Below are 24,669 nucleotides of genomic sequence, written 5' to 3' on the forward strand. Positions count from 1 at the left end.
CACAAGTCAACAAGATAAAGTTAAAACTAGTGCTGTGTATGCAAAATTATCAAAAACCCGGCGCTGCTACATACACACAGGTTCTCACATTTCTCTTTTTCTTTCCAAAATTCCTCAAATTACAAAACACAGGGGTTTGCTTCTAATGATTTGGTTAAACAACCAACAATCATCATCATCATCATCATCATCATCGACTGAGTAGCTAGCTTTGTCCATCAGTCCCCCAACTGAAAAAGAAGAAAAAAAAAGAAAAGAAACGGAGATATAATGAAAATCTGCAAGCGATAACAACACTGTTAGCTATTTAGATTTTGATGATTAAAAAGGTATAAAGTTTTGTTGGATGACTTCCTATTCCGTATGCATGCATCATATGCAATCAATGGTTTGCATCCACACTATGCTGAGAACAGAAATGAGTGTTCAATAATATATAATCCGGGGCAAGCAAATTACTGAAAAATGCATATGATTAGCAACTCATTCCATAATATGACCAAAGAAGACAATTAGTTATATCACTCACCTCCGCATCTCAACCTAGAAATTCTCAAGGACACCATTCCTGGTGACCACCATCAGATGTGAAAGCACAAGATGCACCCATTCGGTTGAAGAGACCAAAAGGCCATCAAGTATCCTCAAAGCTATGAATTGGGACATCTGACGACAAAAGTGTTCCCCGGAAGCCTTCCTCAGCTTGTCTGGAATCAAACTTCTGTGCTGAAAGTTCATCTGCAAAGCAACCGGTGGATAAATCATCACAAGCAAGTACAAATTTCTGTGAAGTATCTCTCGGGTGTGGTGCAGCTTATTACCGGCTATATCACGATTCTCATAAATCTCAGAGTCTGTGACCCAGAGAACATCTCCTGGAAAAATGTTCTTGTCAGCTAGGGTGGCAGAATCACCATCAATCTCTGTGGAACCTTTGTGAAGCTTTTGGTTCTCCTTGACAACCTTTTACAAGTTAAAAAATGATTTAAGACCATGAGTCAAGGGGAGACTTCTCAGTCATAAAAAATTTTGTACCACAAATGTAAAATTGATTGAAACATAAGGTATAGCAACTTAAATGAACCAGAACGCCCAAGATGCATAACAGCATCTCAAGGCAACAGATCCTTTATGCTTGATGATAGCTTCTGTTTTATAAAACAGTAATAGTGCATCATTTCTTAAATTACTTTTCAGCCACAAAAAAAAAAAACAAGAAAAAACACTTGTCCAGGAAATACTAGACAGACGGTAATCATAAGCAAGACAACTAAAAACACTTGTCCAGGAAATACTAGACAGACGGTAATCATAAGCAAGACAACTAAATATGCATATCTAGATAACGTTTGAGGTGCTATCAAAATGTTATTGCGCATACCCCAAAAGCTTCCCAAATCATCATTTTCAACTGGTAGATGGATGTGGTTCCTGAAACTCTTAAGTTGACCGAGTTACCAAATGATGTTTTCCTGGATCGCTTGGAAGTGCGACGATCCGGCTCAGAAGCAGATGCAGAGGCTTCCATGATGGACTTTGGAACTTCCTTTCCACGCACAAGATACACACAAATAGCTTCATCACAATAATTGAGCTTGCGCATCAATTCACAGCTCTCTCTTTCTCCAATACAATATTCACATGTCTGCATCATAGTATTTCCCAATTAGCAAATAAAAGTGGTCTGCAATGAAAAGCTTACAGCGATCAGCCAGAACTACTAAACATTGCAAAAAATTGCTGAGACTCAATTAACCACAAAACAGAACAACTTACTGTTTGATTACGACAAACATGAATGACAGTTTTCAAATTGATTAAACGTCATTTGATGCTCTGTGATCCTTGAATTCTAAGTGGTTCATGCGCTGAATATGCTGTATGAGATAATTCTTTAGTTAAGAAGACATATGACAACTTTGACTTATATTCAGACAGAAGCAACAAATAAAACACATTTTGATATCAGAAGAAACCTCAATAGATTACTGAAACAACACAGAAACGTGGCAGGAAAAATGACATCTTTATAGGTAAATATCCAAAAGTTTTGAATAAATATGAGGGCAAAGAAACAGAGAAGGAATTTCCGAAGGAGAACCAAAAAAAAGGCAAACTGAGAAGTCCACGTGAAAGAACACTCAGTAGCTGTTGATCAAAGCTAAAACCAACAAAACTAGAAGAACTGATTGCATTGGCCAAAGATTCACAATGTTGAACTTTAAGCAAACAAGATTTTTTAGTATAACACCTGTTGTCAAGAGACAGAAACAGTTGGTTAAAAAGATAAACCAAGTCATATTTGTTGAATGATCAATATCGCATATGATGATTCCAAAATATTTAAATGCATAAATCAGTCATTATTCACTTATCTTTCAAATTTATCGGGATTTGAAACAGAGTTTTGCATAAATATTTAAATGTATAAATGGCTTTTCAGATTGCAAGCAATGATCCTGTAACAATCTTACAAGAAGTCTGTGCAAGGATAGGAAGGTGATAAGCTATCAGACAAAGGTGGATCATACGTACTGTGAACAGAAGATTTTAGTATGCTGCAAATAGCAAATGAACAAAAACCACATGACATTACATGTCATGGTGGAACCACTTGAATAAGGTTCTGCTAATAATTATAATATTAATACCAGGACATGTCTTCATCTCCAATAAGTTATGGATTAATTACCCCATTAAAATACTTTCCGACTTTACCTCTGGATAAGTTTTAATAAGCAACTTTCTAGCCTCCAAGCCATCATTTGCTTCATCTGTTGAGTGGTCCAAATCCTCATCCGATATTGGCATGTCATCACAGGAACCACTTAATTTAATTGCAGGGCTGCTGAGAACTACAATTTCAGCAGATATGCCTTTGTCCTCTTTAGCATTCCACTCTTCGCAAAATAGTGACCAATCCATCACTGTAATAAGTACTAACCCATCTGTCTGTGGATCATATATAAAGGCAAACCTTAGCATAGTAAGAAAGAAACCCTAACATGTAAGAGTACTAAATAAGACAAGGTCCAAATTGGCAATAAAAAATTATTATGTAAGTAACAAAAAAAAGTACGAATATAGTCATGCATATTGTTTTGCAGCTTATATATTTTATTGCATGATGTTTCGGGGACTATTGTACAAGGTAGCATTTGAGAGAAAAAGCACTAAAGCAGCTAGGTAACTTATCAATAGAAGATCATTATGAAACAAATAGATACCAAGATTATCAAAATAAATCTTGTTGGGTCTACAATCAATCACTATAATCCCAAATGCCCACCATTTAGATTGAGTCAGTAAAACTTAAAAGTGTTGTCATTTTTAATTTTGATTTCCAAAGATCAAAATCCCAGCTCACTAAGAATTTTGTGAAACCAATCTCGACATATATTTTTGAAGGTGAGGTACAGAGATCCCACCATTAAGTGGAAGGAACTTAACCAGTCAACAACAAAGGATCCTACTGAAAGAATTGCCAAAAACAAGAAGCAATGTCCTGTCGTAGATGAGAAAGCTACTTTGTTGCAGCAAAATGACATTGGAAACACACACAAAATCCATTCAACGTTCGAACAATATTCAATTCAAATGGAGAATTTAGTAGCCAGAAGGACACAGAATGCAATAGACAATCTTACAACTATTAATCAGGTAAAATTTTTATCAACAGCCACATGATTTATGACTTCATAATTACAAAAATATTGGAAACAGATTGGTCCATTCTTTGGCCATTTATGGTTCACAACATTGCACTCTTTTATTAATGTCACCATAGGTCAACTATTTTCAATTATTTTAATTAAGGCTTTGAATACATGTTTCCTAAAATTACAAATCCTAATATTTTCTTCAATAACTTAGGAATCACTAACTATGTTTTAATGTGTGGCTTTCCTTATTAACATGATGGTCTCTCTCAGTCTCTTTTATTCCTTCAACCTCTCCAATGAAATGGCCTTTCCAACCAGTGATTTAAAAAGCGCTATGCGCCAAAAGGCGCCAAGGTCCAAAAACGCCCGAGGTGCTAGGCGCTCACCCGACCGAAGCGAGAAGCTAAAATATAAAAATATATAATATAATTAATAAATATAATTATTTAAATAAAATTATAATATTAAATTAAAAAAATCTTACAAAAACCATAATATCACATTAACAAAAAATCTCAAAATTCAAAACAATAACAATAATTTCAAATAAATAGAAATTAGCAGTATTAAAATCAAAATAATATATTATTATTCTAATAAATAAAAAAATATTATTACTAGTATACTGTTAATATACTGTTAACAGTATACTATCGAGTCGATGTGATAAGAGGTAGCAACGAGCAATGGCAGCAGGAGTGGGAGCGGGAGAGGCGAGCGGCGACAGTGGTAGCGAGAGCGGCGACAATGACAACGGCAACAGTAGCAGCGAGCAACAACAGCGAGAGCGGCAACGACGAGCAATGTTAGGGTTGGGAAGTCGCAAGAGGAAGGCTAATATCGATGCTTTAGTTGGTTCGATTGAACCAACTAAAGCACCGGAGACCGAACCAGACCTAAAATGCTGGTTTTGTCGCCTGGTTTAACCCGGGCGCTCGCCCGAAGCGCCCGGTGCCTGGGCTCGGGTGAGCGCCTCTTTGAAACGCGCCGCCTGGAAATGAAGCGAGGCACTCGAGCCTCGCCTCGCCCGAGCGCCTATTGAAATCACTGTTTCCAACAGAATGATCACATATTTTTTAGTGATTACTTATTCTTGACGGGTACTGCCTAGAACATATCAAAGATAAAATTAGTGAAGGGTTGTTCCTTTTGTGTGATGACACTCTCTTTTCATAAGGTAAAGCTTCAGATTTAAGGATGCCAAGGCAACCATAGCTAAGTTCTCTCTCTTAAGATGTTAGAGCTTTCCAAGCCAACTAAATGACAGAAAAATGCACAAATTTAAAAGACTAATGTCAGATATATAAGGTCAGAGATATCATTCAATGTGATTCACAATACCAAATCATTCTTCAAAACTTGGTTAAGTTGAATAATAGAAAAGGCTTCAGGTGAATGGTCTAATACCAATATACCATAATATAGTTTTGATAAGATAGAAAAGCAGTTTGTCTCTTGCCAAAACAAGATGGACAATGTTTTACATTACCCACATTTGGACAAAATTTCAATGTGTTCGCCTCGCTTACGAGAGAAATTTGGTAGAATATGAGCAAGTTTCAGATTGAAATAATGCTATATTAAATGGTCCTGACTTTCTAAGAAACTCATTTAAGGAACAATGTCTACCAAATGATCTAGTTCAAGGAACAACCTCAGGCATAGTTGCACATGCAATTTGGTTCATACTAATCCAACTTTTAAGAACAGAAGATATGCATGATAAAACAGGACACTAATGCATTCATTACCTGATAAATTCTAGTAGCTTATCTCGAACAATCAAATCTAAACCAGCTCAAGATGTGACTCCCTGATTGTTTGATCTCCCTAGCTCTTGTAAGTCGTTCACAATTTCATATTACTGAAGGTTTCTCAAGTTGGTTTGAGATATTAGATTTTACCAAAAAAACACATTACTGTACAGTCATCTAGTATCCGTGAAGAGATGTAGTAGAGGTGGCAAAGGATTGGATACTTATCAAATACTGAAAACAACATATGTAGATACAAATGTGCAAATAAAATATTAAAGAGATACTAAATTTTGTAGCTCATATGACAAATGGATTCAAATAGGATTTAAGGTGGATGTAGATGGAAATATTAAGTGAATCAAATATGCCATCAACAAATTATTAACACACCAATTAAAACCTATAAATAGTATATGTTGAATAACAGGACTTCAAAGAGCATATGAGAAACAAAACAAAAGAACAAAAAAATGACAAAGAGAAAACATAAATGTAAATACCAAAACACAATAAAATATATTTTTGATTAGATTAACATAGGTTACTTAATACTTGAAATAAATTTGAAATTCAGATGTCTGAAAATATGTTTAACTCAAACCATAACCATATCTGTATCAGATGATATTGCATAGCAAAATTCAGATAACATGGAACTACTACCTCTGCACATTTAGGAGATATTATTTGATCAACTTTCAAGGCTATCAAGAAGCCTTGATATCCATCTCTATAAACAATTAAACCACCTACCAATATTCTAAATGATCTAAAGACCACAAGCACAAAATGTTTTTTAAAAGTTCTAGTGGTGCTAGTTATTTTCTCAAGGAAAAATGAGAACACAAAGAAAGCATCATCAAGGTAAAGTGGCGGTGAGTCATGCAATCTTCTTGTCTATGCAGCAATACATGTATTGTACAATGAAGTAACAAGAGCCATGTAACAGAAAAGGCACAAGACATGTCTACTTACAGTAGACATTTTCTGGGTGATAACACCACGCTTGCAAACTAGTTCAAGAGGCCTTTCGAGCAACCGGGAATGCTGCATATAAAGTGAAGTTATTGAGATTAGGAAAAAAGCATAATAGCTTGTCTTAAAAGTACAAGTCACCTGCTAGCTATGGGGAAAAAATGTTAGTTGGAAAAAAGCATAATAGCTTGTCTTAAAAGTACAAGTCACCTGCTAGCTATGGGGAAAAAATGTTAGTTGGAACACAGCAATTTGAAGTATATATGTGAAACAAAGAAATATCTGATCTTAAGAATTTACCTTACTGACAAGTATTATCATGAAACATATAATAGATATTCCATAAATTGTACTTCATTTTTAATTAAACATAATGTTACAACAATATCACCTGGTATGCACAACATTGTGTTCCGTGTCGCTCATTAGAAACTGACGTCACCATCTTAACTATGAACAGATGCATTTATTACTAAAATTTCAATCTTAAAATCCACAGTACAAAAGAAAGTATCTATGGTCTCTTATAAAGATACTAAAGGACTAACTAACTAATATCAGTTGAAAATACTCATATAATGTTTGAACAGCTATTCGTGGTGTTTTCTTCCAAAAGAACAAATATTCATCCAATCTATTGAAACAACAAATTAAGCGCTTTCAAGTATACATCCATCATTGTAAGATCAGAAGGAAAATTTATCAAAATAACAGAATAAAAAGAAAAATTCACAAGCACAAGTATCAGATATAATGTTACTCCAGACAATTTCAGCAGAACTTTATTTCAACTTACCTATAAGACACCACAAATGTCAACCATAGGGTAATTAAAAAGAATATGCAGACAAGAAGATACAAAAAAAACATTACTTATAAGCACCTTGCAAAGAAAAATGACAAAAAAAATCAGAAATTATTTTATTGACAGCATACAGTTTCAGCTTTCCAGACAAATCCATATCCTATCCTTTGTGGCCAATCAGACGAAATATCATGCCCATTATTTACACAATGTCAGAAACCTTCTTCCACTTAAAACCTACCTTCTAAAGTTTTTCAACATAATAAGAATAATTGATAATGTCTTCAAACAGATTGGAAATCAAAAAGAGATTATGAAAACTAAAAATGTATCAAAATAACCTTATGTTCTTACAAACCTAGAAATAGAATCAAAATCAAAATCAAAACCTATCATCATCTTTTTAATATATGACACAAGGTTTGCCATATCAATGAACAAGAACAAGTGTGTCATTAGTTTTTAACTCAAAAAGGCCATCATTGTCTGACATTGATGCAAGATTTTTCGAAACAACATACAAATACCCTTCAATCCACACGAGTAGGTTTATGGGTACAATTCCCACGACACTTAAGGAACATAAATTTAATTGGTTTCCCGAATTGACAAGCATAAAGGATGATGGGTACCTTCTTGTCATTATCATTAATACTCCAGCATTAAGTATGTGTCAGAAATGCCATACCTTTGCTTCATTAATTGCTGGGAAATTTTATACATCATAAAGTTCTATATTGAACAAAATTAGGCATCTTTCTAAACAGAACCATGATGTCTTCTGGACAAGACTATTTCTTTTCTCTTAATTGATTTATTATTCTTTGTGGTATGGCTCACTGAAATGAAGATCCGACACCAACAATAGACAGCCAAGATTTTGATTTCCATTAGCAAATTCTATGCCAGTAACATATCAGCATGATATAGAATGAACCCCCTTGCCAACAAATACATGCTAAGATAATGAAAAAATGTATATAGCACAAATGCAAACATAGCATGAAACCATCGTACCACCCAATACTACATGAAACGGGTGGTACGTACCAGTCTATCAACAAATAGACGGACAAGCCTATTTTTGGCAGTGCTCAATTAAGGGTAGGTGTACAGATCGGTACACCTCCTATACTGGCCAATATGGCCAAAACTCGACTGTTACTGATCAATACAGATCAGTAACAGTAGGAATTCGATTGTTGGGCCCTATTTTGACCCTTTAAAACCTCCCTCTCCCCCCTCTTTCACTCACTCTCAGCCACTTTCTTTCTCACTTGTTCTCACAATCTCACTTGTTTAATCTTCCTAATCAAGGATTAGTGAATCTCAACCTCTTGATTAAATAAAATATGAATTGGGACATGGAATTTCTCTCTAGTTAAGGTATTTAGCTTTCTTCAATGGACTGTGCGACAAAGTTGTTCCTTGACCGATCCAAAAAGATAAATTCAATTTTTCATCCTTATAACTAGAACTTATATCCATTTATGGCTTAGATACACTTTATTTAAATATAACTTCTACACCAAAAAAATTAGGAGAAAAAAAAACCTAAAACAGGAATTTATTTTGAATTTCATGCCATTTTTCAGCCCTTTTTTTGGTTTACCAGTATGTACCCATATATGGTACTGTGTGAGTCCAATACAGGATTGATATGCCCGGTCAGCTCGATATGTGGTCCTTGCATGAAACCTCATGTCACTGACATTATGCACAAGGATTTCCCACAAATCCAAATCATGGCATAAGCATAATTTCATGACCATGAATTATCACATATCCACACCTTTTTTTGTAGTTGTGGTTTTCATAAATTTTCTCTTCTTAGCTCACAATGCCACCAATTTGGCAACTGCCAACACAAACACCTTCTAATCAAATAATTCCATCAATGATATACCCTCTCTCGGTCTAGATTAAATTTGACTGTCTGATGGTTGTATCGCTACTCATTGTGTGCTGCTTCTCAAAATGCAACAACCCATGTTTGTGTTTCTGCAAAAAAAACTGGGACCCACAAACTCTTGCTGCAACCATTGTGACTTATGTTCATGTTGGCAAGATCTTGTGACATGGGATCTCCAGGCTCATTTTACTTAGGTATAAAATGAACCCAACCTTAGATGACCATCATCATCACATATCTTAACCATGCACTTTCTTGCACCACCTCTCCTCTCTCGCCTTTCCATTTGAAGGCATCCTGGTGCCACCAACATCCACCAGAAAATTACCTTGGCTATTTAAAATTTTAGGAGCATCCCTCTTTCTCTTTAGTGTCTTATGTGTATTGTGTTACATACAAGGTCTAATCCTATTCCAAGATAAATCACAGGGGTGGTTAAATTGGGCTATAGCTCAACCTCAATGACCAGATAAGTTAGAGATCTTATGCCAGATAATTAGCTTGTTGGTTCCATCGTTGTATCGGGGCCTAATATTATGAGGAACCAATTGAAGTCGGATTGGGCCATTTCACAAATTCAGAAATTTGGAGGCATATGGTCCATGAGTTGTAGCAGAGACTAATTTTGCTTGACAAGTCCCATCCATGTGTTGGACAGACATGGAGAAATAATATAGACCCATATCCATGGATCTTAAATTCTTAATTTTTCTAAATTCAAGAACTTCAATGAAAACATTCATTAACAACAATATCCTCTAAACAGATTATGGTGGCAGTTTTCATTATGGTTTGAAATTTTGTTTATTGGACCCGTAATTGTCCTATGCAGATGGGTACACTTCCGGTATGTAACAGCATACTGATTGGCAATGAGAAGGAGGAACAAGGAGAGGAGGGTCGGTGTAGGAGGAGATGAGGAGGATAAGGAGAGGAATCGAGTAGGAGAATCACAGAGGAGGCATGGAGGAGGAAAAGAAGACCTACCAGCTGGGCAGGCAAGCAGAGGCAGCAATGAGCAGTTGGTGTGAGAGAACCTAAAGAGACCGACCATGTGAGCGAGCAAGAAAAGTTTGCATAAAAGACAGCAACAACTATCAAATTCTTTGGAAAATACAACCCTCAAGCCACCCTTAAGTGCACTTACCGTCCATATCAGGTCGTCCATTATCGAGCTAGTAATCTTGACATCAAATTAGACCAGGCTAAAAGTGTTGGTCTGTGTGCCGTTCTAGCCTTAAATTGGTAAATACCACCTGGCACCTACCAGTCCAGGCGAAATTTTAAACCTGGTTTTGATAGTACAATACTACAATCTTCTAAAAGAAGAATCCCAAAGACTTCAAAGAACTTTGACCATTTTTCATATTTTCATTTCAAATAAATGTGAATTAGTCCACAGGAGAGGAGAGTAATTTGGAACCAAAATTTACATAGCCCTGTGCACAACATTAAATAATATCATAAAGAAACTGTCAAAAAGTGTTGATCGAAGGAACAAGAATGCTGCTGGCTATATTTGGAATAGGAAAGGAGAATAAAAAATTTGTGAACAAAGCCAGTGAAATAAAAACCAATATAAATCACCTATAACCAGACTAATTTGGCCACAATCGAAAGCATTATGAGATTAAAGTGAGGGAAACAAGCTTCATGCACATGCATGAATGTAGCCATGAGGTAACCTTAGTCATGCTTTAACTAACAACAGGGAACACATCAAAAAAGAAATTTTTGATCAATTGCATATTCAGTTTTTTTTTCTATTGACTGAAAATGTTAGCATTTTTTTTTAAATACCTTACTTTTTCATAAGTCAAACATTTCATGGATCATTATAGCATATATCTATTATGTCAGTCTCAGAGTGTTTCATATAGCAATATGTACAGAAGTCATGGATTAAAGGTACTTCCCCAATGGAATCACTAAGAGTTTCACTTATAGAAGATTAGATGGGTTTCCAAAATGTCATTAGAAGTCATACAACATAAAATCTTCCAGAAACAAAACACATGCAAACCTCTTAGTATTATAGACAAAGAAACTCCTTCAGTCCTGGAGATCCTACAAAAAAATGTTTCCATGGATTCTTTTTGCCGTTTTGCATTAAAATTTATTTATAATCAGAAATATGTTTCGATAAATACCGATAAGTTACATAAGATATTTCCCAAACAAAACTCCATCTAATCTAAAACTCATAAATATCCTCATTATCAAAAATATTACATTGCTTCCAATCTTACACCAGACAAAGAAAAAATTTGTAGAAGACAACCAAACCTTTTAAATGTAAGCTACACAAATATTAAGAATGATTTCCTAATCACAATATATGATATATTTTACAGGCATAAAGATATGCATTAAAGCTAACAGTTTACCTTCTGACATACAAGTGAATCAATGATCACTTCTAGATTTTCAGGTTCTGCACAAGTAGAGACATTTTTTCCAGTTGCTGTCAGATAAGCCCTCCATTTTGCTAGCCATGATGAAGGGACTAAGAAGTACTTGCATCCAGGGTGAAGTGCAAAAGTTTTCGCCGTAACCAACTTCTCATGATTTTGTCGTTGCTTAAGCTTGGATGCTCTGCAAAGTTCACTAAAACGTCAACTAGGAGGAACCATCACAAGATCAATATAAAACATAAAACTCCAACTTACCTAAGGCAATCCTCCATGCATGCAACTTCCTTCAATTCCCTACTGCAAATTTCACATGGCTCAGAATCAGAAGAGAATGTTGAAAAACCCAATAAGTCATCAGATCTGGATGAAATGGCAGTCTCAAAGAAAAATATCCAGAGGCTCTCAGGAACCAGCACACGCTTTGCCCCAGCAGCTTGTTCTGGAAGAAGGTTTCCATGAGAGCATCGAAGGGGAGCCGTCGGTCCAGAATCAGTGGGACAAGGAAAATCAGCATTTTTTCTACGCAGCCACTGTACCAACCTTTTTACATGAATTTAGATTTTTTGTTAAAATCAACATTCTCAAGAACAGAGGACTGTCTAGATTAAATAAAGGTATAAAGGCACGATCTTTTACTAGTCAACATCCTAAAGAAGTAGCCAACATTAGCCATGGGATATTCAGAAATGTACCTTGCTATGCAACTAGTGAACAGGTTTACTCTCCCTTCTCTTATTCAAAACCCATGTGTTAAAGTTCTAAAGTTCTAACCCCCTCAAAGAAACTCAGTCTAATAAGAAGGCAAAAACCATTATTTACATTGATATAGACAAACCAAAACAGTTGTAAAAAGTCCATTTCAACTCAAACAGTGAACAATTTGAATGAAAGATCGGCACCATTGAACATGATCAAAGGTACTTATACTGCTCAGCAATAAAAATTCAACTCTTTCTTGTGTTCTTACCGATGAATGCATCAACGGAAATAAAAAGGATCTTAATGTGGACATAGTGCATGAACATACAAGGTAGAACATGTATTCTAAAAACCCAAAACACAAAAAAAAAGACTAAATTATGGAGATGTGCTATGCAGTCATGTGCTCGGACTTGCCTTACAGTGGCCTCACAGAGGCAATTGGTGGAGCAGCTGGATTCCCCAAGTGTAGACTGCTAATGGTGCCCATACATAGTGTGTCAATCATGCATGTGAGGCCACCGCAAAGTTCCCATGTGGCTTCCTAGAAACCGTCCAGACTATCCAGATGATTTTAACTCACAAATTAAATCAAAACATTTATTCTCATAGCATTGAAGTTCATTTCCGAACCAATTGATGAAGGCAGAAGAGATGCTTTGCTGAGACAATTTCACGGGTGAACAGGCCTTATGAGTGGGAGATCAAAAGTATACTTCGACCTTGTTAGGTTGTTAACTGAACAAGCATGGAAATCATGACATGTCCAAGGGATCATATTCTAGGAATTCAAGCCATAATAAAAGAAACCTCACCTTAATTTTTAAAATTTTAATCTGTGACATACCAAACATTAACCATTTGATTATGATGGTACAACAAATAACTTGTTAAGCGTAATCAGAAAACAAATCTCATATGCAACTGTTGGCATCAATTTTGGTTTTGAAAGTTTTTAACTGACAATATATGAAGTCAAAATAATGACGTAGACATCTCAGATCAGATGAAGACATGACACAATAGGCCTTGAAGATGGTGCACTTAATATACTTTTAGCTTAAAGCTTAGACTTAAATACTGACAGAGATTAATGAGCCCAGGCTTCTAGCATCTTTGTCAAAACACCAAGAGAAGCACTGGATGAATGGGACAGACCAGAATTTAATGAACCAAAAGAGCCTAATACAAGGATTGAACCAGAAGTACAAAAAATCACCTTAGAGAAAATAAGGAATACCATACACAAGCATCTTACCATGCCCTAGATACATAATATGAAGGGCCATCTGGGCAATTTCCAGCAAGGGCTGCTTCTGCAAGTTGCTTTAAGGAAGCTTTCCGATCACGATAGTCATCTGCACATACTGCATTTTTTGCCTCATCTCTTAAACAATCAGCGCAAACATCATTGCTGGTCAATGTTGGGCCGCCTCCATACTGTTTAGGTGCAGATGAGAGCAACCAATAGGAAATGGTGCAATAAATCAGAAACTATGGACCCAGTCAGTAGCAAAAAATATATGCCTTGGCAATGGTTCAAATAATGGAAAATTTTAAACAAGCAGAAAATAGTCGGTATAGCTGAAAAATATGTAAAGATAAGGGCATCAGAAAATCAAATGCAGCATTCTTTATGATGTATTCCTCAGCCATGGTGTGCTTAATGCAAAACATGAATATTAGTGCAGCCAAGAATGATACTGGAGATCCACAAAGAAACTTTTATCCTCTGTAGCACCATCATCCACATGGAGAAATATTACCTTAGGTCATGCAAGTATTCTGGCATCAAAAGCAATATCATTCAATGAACCAGAAGAGCTTAATACAGGAACTATCTGCAGTAGCTGTTTTAGTCACTGGGAGCATTGAAATACCAAATCTTGTGAATTATTACACATCTCAAAAGAGCAAAAATGCAGGTTCAACTACTAGGAAACACTGATCTAACAGAACTTGCATAAGCTTATTATAATTGTTATAAGTCTAGACTCTAGAGTAAAACGCAGAGTGAACATAAAGCAACATACAAATTATTTCCAGTTACAAATTTTCCGATCTTTTTGTCTGCCACTAACTTATTTACATCCATAAATCTATAGGTCTAAGAGAGCATTTCAGGCATGCGGCAGAACTGGTTCAAGCTGAACTGTGATGTGAACTCAAATAGAGAGGAAGGTATTGATTTTGTGTTATGCTATGATACTGGTGAACGGCTTTTTTGCTGGGTGCAGCTTCTTGGAGCAGCACAGCATTTTGTACCTGGAAGCTGCTGCCACAGGGAAGATCTTGTGGCTTTGAGAGAGGAGGTGAGCCGGATATGCATTGAATCTGACTCTGAGTCCATTTTTTGTATTCTACAGGGAAGCTCCCAACCAACCTGGAGTATCTTAACTGTAACTAAAGTCATAGTTTTGCTCTTAAAACAGGTTGCTCAATTAGTGATTACCCATGTTTAGGCAACAGAGTTGACAACTTGGTTGGTGAATGACACCAGGTGTTCAAGAGGTAGTCAATTTTAATGAGGGGAATAGCCCTCTGATCATCTTTTGTTAATCTCTTCTGTTAGAAGGGGCAACTTTAGTAATTTTAAAAACTAATTTACATCCATTATTCCCAATCCCTATAACGAACTTTAATCTAACCAGTGGTTTAAATAGGCGCTCACCAAGGCGCTCGGGTGAGGCGAGGTCCGAGCGCCTTAGGGCTGGCTCAAGTGGTGCGCTTCAACGAAGCGCTCGCCTGAACACAAGTGATGGGCACCTCGAGCAAGCGCCTGGTTAAAGCAAAGCTAGCTTAGTTGGTTCAATTGAACCAACTAAGCTAAATATCTTTACTAAAGCTAAGCACACAAACCCAACACTCGCAACCCCCCCCCCGGTCGCACAACCTCAACCCATTAACCCTACTTCGTGTGCAGCCACCACTTCCTCTACTGTCGATCCACGGGATCGACGCTTCCTTTACTACCGACCAACAGGTACAAAGGTCTGGCTTTCGTGCGTAGTTCCTCCGCCGTTACTGCTTCCGTGTGCAGCTCCTTCCACCGTCGACGGAGAGGACCACAGCTTCCTCCGCCACCGACGGACACATCTAAAGCTTCTTCCGCCCATGACGTCACCATCCGCAGCTTCCGTCGCCATCGTTCAAAGTTTTCTCCGTAGTAGCTACTGTCGTCCATAGCTTCCTCCGCCATCGCTGCTATCGTTTGAAGTTTCCTCTACCACTGCTGGTGTCGCCCACAGCTTCCTTCACCATTACTATAGTCGTCTGAAAGTTCATCATCGCCACCCTCTCCTTCCCACTTTCCACCATCGATGACTCTTTTCTCCCATGTAACTACTAGTAGATTAAATACTATTTATCAATTATGTTATATTTTTTATATTTTAATATTTCAAAGCGTCTCGCTTCACTCGCACGAGTGCCTAGGCGAGCGCTTAGCACCTCGAACATTTAGAGACCTTTGTGCCTTTTGGCACCTATCATTTTTTAAATCACTGAATCTAACAATCACAAACTACCTATCATTCCAAAATAACTTCCAAAAAATTTTTAGCCATAATGGCAAACAATTGCACCTAATGATAGGCCTTGTAATGACAACAACATCATGCTAGACTTATGATCTTTTCTTGTAAGTTGTAATTTCAAACCATGATTATTGTACAACCCAAAACATTATGGTACGAACGGTATGTACCAGTCCGGGCACGGCGCGATACACGGACCACCCCCATTTCGGGCGATCTGATTAAAATAGTAAAAAATCAAAAAGTGGTGAGCCCCAATCCATTTCAGCATTAAAAAAGAAAAAAGGGCAAATTACGGCTTACGAACATGAGCCCTCTTCTCGCGTACGATGCTGCAGCCCTCGCCGCTGTAGTGCTGCAGCATCACTGCCTCTTTGCCGTTGTAATGATACCGCTGCCGCTTCAACACCACCGTTGCTGCTTCCCAAGAACACTGTCATTGCACTTCTTCTCTTCTTTCTTCTTCTTCCTTTTCCTTCTTCCTCCTTCCTTTCTCCTTCTTCCTCCTTTGTTCCTCCACTGTCCCCCTTCCTCTTCACCCTCTTTTTCTTCCTTGTCAAAACACTAGTATGCACCAGCATACCATGTGTTGGTACACCGGTACAGATCGATAGTGCACCGTTCCAGCAGATTGACAAAACAGGTTTGGTACCCGAAAAGGAAAACCCTGATTTCAAATAAGTCTAGCATGATGAACAGCTTTTTTATCATAAGAAGCTTTATTTGTCACTGCAAGTTCAATTATACATTAATGGTGTCTGGAAATTTAATTAGATATTTAATAAATATATGTACATACTACATATATGTATATCTAAAGATAGTTATTTATTATCTTAGATTTACTGTATGAAAGACAGAGACAGCCAGCATATATTGACAAAAACTATTCGCATCTGAATAACAGTGGAACTATGCATTGGAAATAGGTCAAAGAGACTAACAAAGAACACCAAGAAATAAAAAGAGCATAGAAGTTTACACATGACTATATCATGTAACGATTTAAGTCTATGGAACTGAGAAATTAAATAAGGCATACAATCATGTTAATAGCAAAAGGAGCAACAATCATGTTAATAGAAAAAGGAGCATATTCGCGTACGTGAGAAAACAGCATCTGCCAAGCTGTATTTGACAGCCGCTTCATGGAAGTCACTTTTGCAATAGGAATTTTTCCGTGTACACACTGAAGTGTGCTGTTGTCGATGCAACTGCAGGAAACAGCAATCCATTATAATGACAGCAGAAGCACAAATAATTAAGGTTTGATTAACTGTAAAAGCAATGAAAAAATAGCCACAAGTTTATTTATTTCTGGAAACAAAATATTTCCTTTTTCCTTCATCCTTTGCATAAAAATAATAGATTCCAATAAAATAATATGATTCAACCTCAGGCCCTTTTGAATGTAGCAGATAACAGCAGAGCTTAAAATTGATGCGTATCTGTATCATAGGGGCTCGTAATGTACTATGCCCACAAAAATAATTAAAAATTTAACTAACATAAACAATCATAAATTATAATAGATTCATGAAAATTCTACTATGCTGAAATGTGCAACCAAAAGAATCATTATGCAGCACGGTAATCTAAGAGCAACCAAAACTGCAATCCTAAAACAACAGTTCTATTTAAAATACTTAGTTAGACAGTGACATAAAATGATGCTTACACATGAGACGCACAAAAGACACAAGCAATTAAAATTACTTTTAAGTAATACTCAGACAAACTAACCCATAAATCAGGATGCAGATTTTCTTCCTACCAATTCCAACTTCAGTCAATTAAATAAATTAGCATTGTCATCATATGATAACCAGTAATGTATACAGGAGATATCTGAAACTACCTACACCTGAAGACACTGCACATGTTTATTAAGGGACTTTGACAAAGATAAGTGTGTTTACAACCAACAAAAAGGAATATCCTGCATATTGTTTTAAGAATTTTTTTATCATATTCATATATGTCATTATCAAAATAAAAGAAAAAATTGCCACATCCAGTTTTCATATAGAGGGATAAATTATAAGCAATTTTTCTGAAGTTTAAATCTTATATGTTTAGCACAAAAGGTAGAATTTCATTCACTGCGATTTTTTGGAAAAAGGAAACAAGATGTGTATCAACTTTCACTCTTAAAATCAGAAAACAAATTTGTGTCTACAGTCTTTACAATCGTATAAAAGGGAGTCAACAAGTTTCCAAAGGGTCATACTGCAACAAACTAAAGTAATTCAGAACTTACGGAGGATTAATACTATCAGCCCATAGACGAAGCCACTCCACTGAAATCCAAAAATATGAATCATCAAGTAGGTCAGCAGGGGCTTTCGAGAGAACCAACTTCACTTCCTCACGTCGTTCAGTTATATATGCAACCTGACTGTCTTTTCTCTTTTGGTATTCCTCACAAGCACTTGCATAAGAGGCATTTAAAGTTTGAATCTCTTCATAAAGATAGGATGGAAGAGAATTGCTTCTTGCCTCAAGATCCCTCTTATTGATCTTGTTCAAGTTGTCTTTGTTTTCTTTCTCAGTTCTAAGATTATACATCAACATATATGCATCAGTTGACGAAAAGAACTCTTCCTGCATTAAGGCATGGAATTCTGAGGTGTGTAGATTATCATCTACAAGATTACCGATGGAAGCAGATTCCAGTGGCCCAGAATAAGCCAGCTGGGCCTTTGTATGGGACTTAGTGTTTGAGACTTCTCCAAAAGGGTGACAGCCCAACTTAGACACATGCTCATCATCGAATTCCCACCAGTGCCCACTGTTTTCATCTTTAATATGGGCCACATAGTGGCCACTATTAACAGCAGTACCCTTGTGAATCAGAATTGCTGAAAGCTCATAAATCAAACCTGACTGGGAGGGATTTGATAACCTTGTTCCCATGTTCAACCATCTTGGAAAACTAAAGGCTGAAGTTATTTTTTTCTTAGTTGTTGTCTGCAGATGAACAAGCAAATAACAAGAAATTAGCAGTAAGAGCTATGCCATATGACATGCACCAAAATGAAAAATCAACTTGTAAGCAGTAAAAGAGAAATTTAAAAAACAGAAATCAAAATTTGCCAGTAGGTAGTGAGATGGCACCTTTGGGAGGAAAACATAACGTTTTAACTGGAAATTGAGCACCTGAGGAAGTGAACGAAGTTTAATGCAACGTGTAGCATCAACTCTTCTGCCACATGAATCACAGAAATACTGATTTTCTCCATTCAATTCTTCCAGAGTTAGGTAATCATCTAAACTTTCATCTAAATTGTTCAACCCCTTTATGTTCAACTCAAGCTCATAAAAGTCTTCCATTTTTGAAGATGCTTCAGAATCTTTACCACACACTGAGCACCTTCAAAAAAGATATCATTAAATTTGATTCAATTTTTGTTGCAATATGATAGCATGACTAATCCAAAGAAAGAATTGCCATTTCATGGTATGAGAGTATGTTGATACCTATTTAGCATACTACGAAATATATCATGCCAACTTGTCACCTGTGCCAACTAGCTAAGAGTTTGACGAATATACATCATCTGAAGAATATGTAAAGGTAATTTTCCTACTCATACACCACCCTTCAGGAACATTATTCCAGAATATGTAGGTCCGTTCTGACCACAGAACCATGGACATATGCTTTTGGACTTAAGTCTTGCTCAATTTCATACCAAAGAGAAAAGGCATTCAAATTTCAAATCATTTGATAATTTATACATCAATCACAACTTATAAATGTAATAGCTAAATCTATAAACCACAGCACTCAAACAAGAACTATTCAGTCTACAAGGAAAAGCAGAACTCATGTGCTCCAAATTCATGTATGGTAGCATTTCAATATTCACTATACTAAAATGAAAAACTCGAAATGAATTTTTTTTAAAAAGCTGCAAGAATCTAGCAGCAACAACCATCTCTAGCCAATAGCAGAAAGAAGTTGACATTAGATTAAGTTCTGACCCACTTTTTCTTTAGCATTATGGCAATGGAAGGCAAAACACCAGTATGAAGCCAACAACAGGAATATAAATCATCATCATAAAGCCCGGCATCATTTCCCGCTTCCTGGTGAGAGTTTTATCATTGTAAGTTATAATCAACCCTATCCGGATGCATATTAATATGGGTATAGCTATGTGATAAATCCAATGAACTTAATGACAAAACTGAAATATACAAGTATATAACAGTAGTTCATGAACATTTTTTAGAACAAACAACACTTTAAATTGCACCACAAAACCAAAGGACTAAACAAGGACATATGGTAAAAGGCACTAAACAAGGGCAGAAAATTAAAAACAATATGAACAACAAGAGCTAACTCATCACCACAGAAAAAGTCCAATCAAGATTTTGGAATAAAAGTACAAACATAGAACTAAGGAACCCATCCTCTTACCGGGTCACATGTGATACACGCCCCCGGAATAAATCTTGCACCGCAGTTTTAGCATTGGCAACCTGTGAATGACTTAAAGACCGTTCCAATAAAGAAAGAAATAAGGTAAGAAATTCATGACTATCCTGCTGAACACCATTGTCCAGCTCCAAGGTTTTAATGAATGGCGCTGAGTCAATAAATGACATTTTGCTGGAGTGCAGCTGTGCAAATAACCTTGCAAGCTGATCTAAGACAGGATGTTGCTTCAAAAAGTCAGGTTCAACAGAGAATATGCAAGTGCGAAATGATGTATTCATATAAAGGCATTGAAGTATGCTGTTAGCATAGCAGGTGGCGCCCAAATTAGTCAGGCCAGCTGGAGTATCTGTTGAAGAACGAAGATCCTTGCAAGGATTTGGACCAAGAGAAAGGATGATTTCTGGCATCCTTTGCCATAATCCAGTTTTCCTTGTTCCATTAGGTGGTGGAATCAGCCCACAAAAGCAATTAGGGGAATCTTTTGAATTTCCACGGCAACCTTGACAAATAGGCTTTAATACAGAATAAAGCCGCCTTATATCATCTTTGGTAGCTGCACCAGTTAAGTGTATTTTCCTGGAAAAATAAGGCAAGTCACCAGCAAGCAAAAAGGGATTTAAGTTTTCAGTTATTATCCTGTGGAAAAAAGAAAAGAACCTCAGAGTCACAGAGGACGCATCACTGCTGTCTTCGGATTTTTGCCTCTTATTCTTGTTGCGAGTATTCGGTCTACTCATTGTACTGCAAATTTCACTTCAAAAACTATGTTCTGATGAGCATTCTTCATTTGAAGGCCAAAAGATTTGATTAATTCATCGTACGCCAAGCACACAACTGGTATTTTAAAGATGGACCAATGCCACAATGCCAAATCAGGAACTGTGAACCAGCCAAATATACCTGGATGAACATAGCAAAAGAAAGTTAATTCCAGAATAATTATAAAGACAAAAGGATCAAAGGAAACGATTGTAAATGGCAACCAGGAACATGAAGAAATAAACAGAAGAGAGAAAAGAGAAGAACTGTGCTAAATACTCGAGATAGAAGGCACATCACAGAACGAGCATAAGAGAAATGCAGTTAACCTGTTCTAATACAATATAATGTTTCTTTCACTTTTTGGTGGGAGATTTTAATTTGACAATCTGTTGAAAGCCTAGTTTAACTACAGTTGAAGAAAAGTTGGAAGTATGGAATGTTTGAAAGGGGAAAAAATTACCAGAGGCATTTCTAGCTTATCATTTACCTAAATTTTATTCCTTGATACAGAATGGATAAAGGAAGGGCCGAAGGGGATAAGGGGAGTTAAGCAGATAAATTTTGACTGCTAAAAAAATTTGTGCACAGAGTACATACAGATGACAAAAACTTGCTTTCTTTTTCTTTCCAAGAGATAACAAGCCCACTTGGTTCAGAGAAATCTCCCAAAAAGGAATTAATTAGCAGGTCTATGTGCTCAAGAAGCAGGACTTCAATATACCATGTATATCAGTAGGCATCAGAAAATGCCTGCCTAGGTTGAATGGAAGGTAAAGCAGTGCATATGCCCATATAACAAAACTAAAAGAGAGAGAGAGAGAGAGAGAGAGAGAGAGAGAGAGAGAGAGAGAAAGAGAGAGAGATAGGCATGTTTCAGGAGCCCACATCACAGGGTCATGGCCAGTATTCAGACAAGTCATCTGTTGCAACCAGTAGCTGGATTGCTGAAGGGAGAAGCCTCAATGTAAGACAACAAGCAAATTCTAATCTCAACAGAAATTAAAATGCTTGATCTTCAGCATTTTTCTCATCAATAACATTAAGACAAATACTTCAGCTAAACGGTTCTATGGCATGCATTGATTGTTGCAAACCAGTGAGCCTACAAAGTTATTAATACAAAAATTACCTAAGCTTATGTTTTCTTAAAAGGAAATAACCTTTAACGTTAGCACAATGTGCCTTGCATTAGTATTTTCGTCGTGACCAAACAAAGAAAAGATAGAGCATTTATGAGATAGTGCCATGATAAACATGATAAAGTTGCTCATGTGCATCATGCATGAAAAAAGTGCAAGTCATAGAAATAGCATCTTTGTATGCAACGGTAAGGCTGCATATATTGCATGTCTCTGTTGGCAAGAGCACAATTCACTAGGCTTCCCTTCTTTAATGGTTGTAATATGAGATCTGAGCTATTAAAGAGTGCTATATTTGTTACAGGTGTTGATATATGTAAATGGTTTTTTTTTTCAAAAATGAAACTATTTTGTCTTGATTTCAAATACAAATTGAGTTGGACTAAAAAAGAGTGGGAACAACTAGATAATACAGTTAACATAATAAAATTTTCAACGGTATTCAGATCTTCATCAATGTCATCATAATTATCCTTCCAAGCATAGCAGTGGTAACATGATTGTGGGTCTGGAGAAGTATTTGGTTATAATTCTGAAAACTCAAAATGACATGTGATTTCTAGTTATTTTATGCTAGTTAATGGGATTAATGAGAGACTCAGCTACTTTTGGATAAACAACCTAAATTGAAGAAAAACTGCCACATGTATGTTTGCCCCCACTACAAAAATTCCCATGCAATCTAGTTATGTGGAAGCCACATTGGTGTATAGCCACTATAAATTTCCCGCTTGATGTAGTTAGGTGGCAACCACAATGGTCTACAGCCAAAGAACAAAATGACAAACACTCAGTTGTTCAATATATAGGAATCTGACCGATCTTGAACCAATGCAGATCCGAGATAGTCCAATTAACACACGATTTACTTAATTTGCTTTCTTTGTTCCTTTTCAGTGATAAGGTAAAGAACCCATATGCCTCACTCTGGTGACATTCTTCGTCCCAATTCTCTGCTGAAATCTTGATGTACAATTTATCTAAGCAGAATGTGTGCATTCTATATCCCCATCCTCCTTTTGTTAAAAGGATCAACAATTTAACAAAACCAGGAATACCTATATGAATGATTCACCATCCCTTCATTTCGCTGGCATCACTGCCACATCAAACATAGCAACATTCTCATGTTATGCCCTCCCTCAAAACTTGGCAACGAAGAGATCACCTGTTACAAGAGGCTTCCACAGCATTACACCGCCTTTCTTTGGCTTGGTACAATCATGTCACAAGCCATGAATGACAAATAAAAGAGACCGAATATGCATTACGAGGATATAGTATCTTGATTTTTACTCGGACTTCAACTACACCGAGTTGAAACCCGTTGTCTAGTCAGTATGCTTCTAAAAATAAACAAGATAAAGAAAGAAACAGAACAGGTTTTACTGCAAGAACTCAATCTCCGATCGTTAGCAACAGTTGAAAAGAAGAGGGTAACGAAGACCTAATTCTAACCCACGAAGGCCAGCAAGAATGGGTCATCGGCAAGTCTTTCTCGATCATAACGTACTGAAACACCAAGAAAATGGTAGTTCTGTCGAAGAATAAACCAAAAGGAACAAAGAAACGATATGAACACGATTCTTGCGAACCCTACGAGTGAAACAGACACCGTACGAAAAGAACTGCCAAGAGATCGATTGATCGCCAAGGAAAACCACAGATGGGTTAAGATCCCACAATCCGTCGGTGTAAAGATCCAAGAAACGAGCGAACCTGGTGGGGAATGCGATCGCCAAAACCCTTCTTCTCCCGAATTCCCAAAAGCCGGAGCCGAGCGAGGGAGAAAGGCGAGAGACGGGGGAGAGTACAAGAGGCTATTAGGAGAAACACCGATTCGGGGTAACGTCACCGGAGGTCAGCCGTGTGGGTGCGGATATAAAAGGGCGGAGTCCACGGCCTAAATGACGGGAATGCCCTTTTCACTGCGTGGTGTACTTGGATGAGTCGACATGGCGCCATTGGCGAGCCTGTCGAGCGGGTCGGTGGAGGGAGAAAAGCAGCGGATCCAAACCCGAGCGAAGTAAACGCGTTCCTTCGTCTCACCGGGCGACTCAAAGGAAGCGCGAACGACGGGATTCTTCTACGCAATTACAAACTTGCCTCTGTCTCTCGACACAAAACCCCAATTTACCCGTCGGACAAGTGGAAGAATCTTCGCTTGCGAACACGCACCACGAAAGCGTTCCTTCGGTCACCCATCTGCGCGTTTACCCGTACGATCATTGGCTCTAAGATGGGACCCACACAAGATTGACGTTTTGTGGTTTGTGGGTATGCTGCCAGAGCAGTAGTATACGTGGAGAGCGAACACACGTCGGATATAAACGCCGTCATTGACGGTAGCAAGATGGGGGTTATAAATTAGGTGATATTTTGATGCTTTTATAATAATATTATTCGAGTATATTTTTTATTTTGTGAAAATTAGTCTCCAGTGTTGCGATTATTTATTTATTTTTATTTTACCCAATACACGAATCATATTTTGGGTGAAGGGAAAATTTCAATTGTTTGCACAGAATTTGGATGAAGAGAGGAAAATGGAGGGATGC

At 37.1% G+C, this 24,669-nt stretch overlaps 1 protein-coding gene across 8 annotated transcripts; it reads right to left on the bottom strand.

The window, feature by feature from the left end:
* Window positions 1-15: 15 nt before the first annotated feature.
* LOC135585968 (ubiquitin carboxyl-terminal hydrolase 26-like) lies at window positions 16-23,956 on the bottom strand. 8 transcript variants are annotated; one of them, XM_065089529.1, is made up of 15 exons: window positions 23,831-23,956; window positions 20,868-21,110; window positions 20,190-20,786; window positions 18,878-19,133; window positions 18,021-18,730; window positions 16,866-16,974; window positions 13,483-13,664; window positions 11,781-12,065; window positions 11,499-11,706; window positions 6,395-6,466; window positions 2,719-2,952; window positions 1,382-1,645; window positions 822-963; window positions 530-738; window positions 16-230 (listed from the first exon to the last, which is right to left on the bottom strand). In XM_065089529.1, the coding sequence occupies exons 2-14, from the start codon at window positions 20,945-20,947 to the stop codon at window positions 635-637; spliced, it is 3,243 nt and encodes a 1,080-aa protein (XP_064945601.1). In that variant the 5' UTR covers window positions 20,948-21,110; window positions 23,831-23,956; the 3' UTR covers window positions 16-230; window positions 530-634. The 8 variants fall into 8 exon arrangements, with proteins under 8 accessions (XP_064945601.1, XP_064945599.1, XP_064945600.1 ...); XM_065089527.1 differs by having other exon boundaries at window positions 13,483-13,718; XM_065089528.1 differs by lacking the exon at window positions 23,831-23,956 and adding an exon at window positions 23,170-23,279 and having other exon boundaries at window positions 13,483-13,718.
* Window positions 23,957-24,669: the final 713 nt, after the last annotated feature.

The sequence above is a fragment of the Musa acuminata genome, chromosome BXJ1-11, assembly GCF_036884655.1.
Source record: "Musa acuminata AAA Group cultivar baxijiao chromosome BXJ1-11, Cavendish_Baxijiao_AAA, whole genome shotgun sequence".
NCBI classification, from domain to species: Eukaryota; Viridiplantae; Streptophyta; class Magnoliopsida; order Zingiberales; family Musaceae; genus Musa; species Musa acuminata.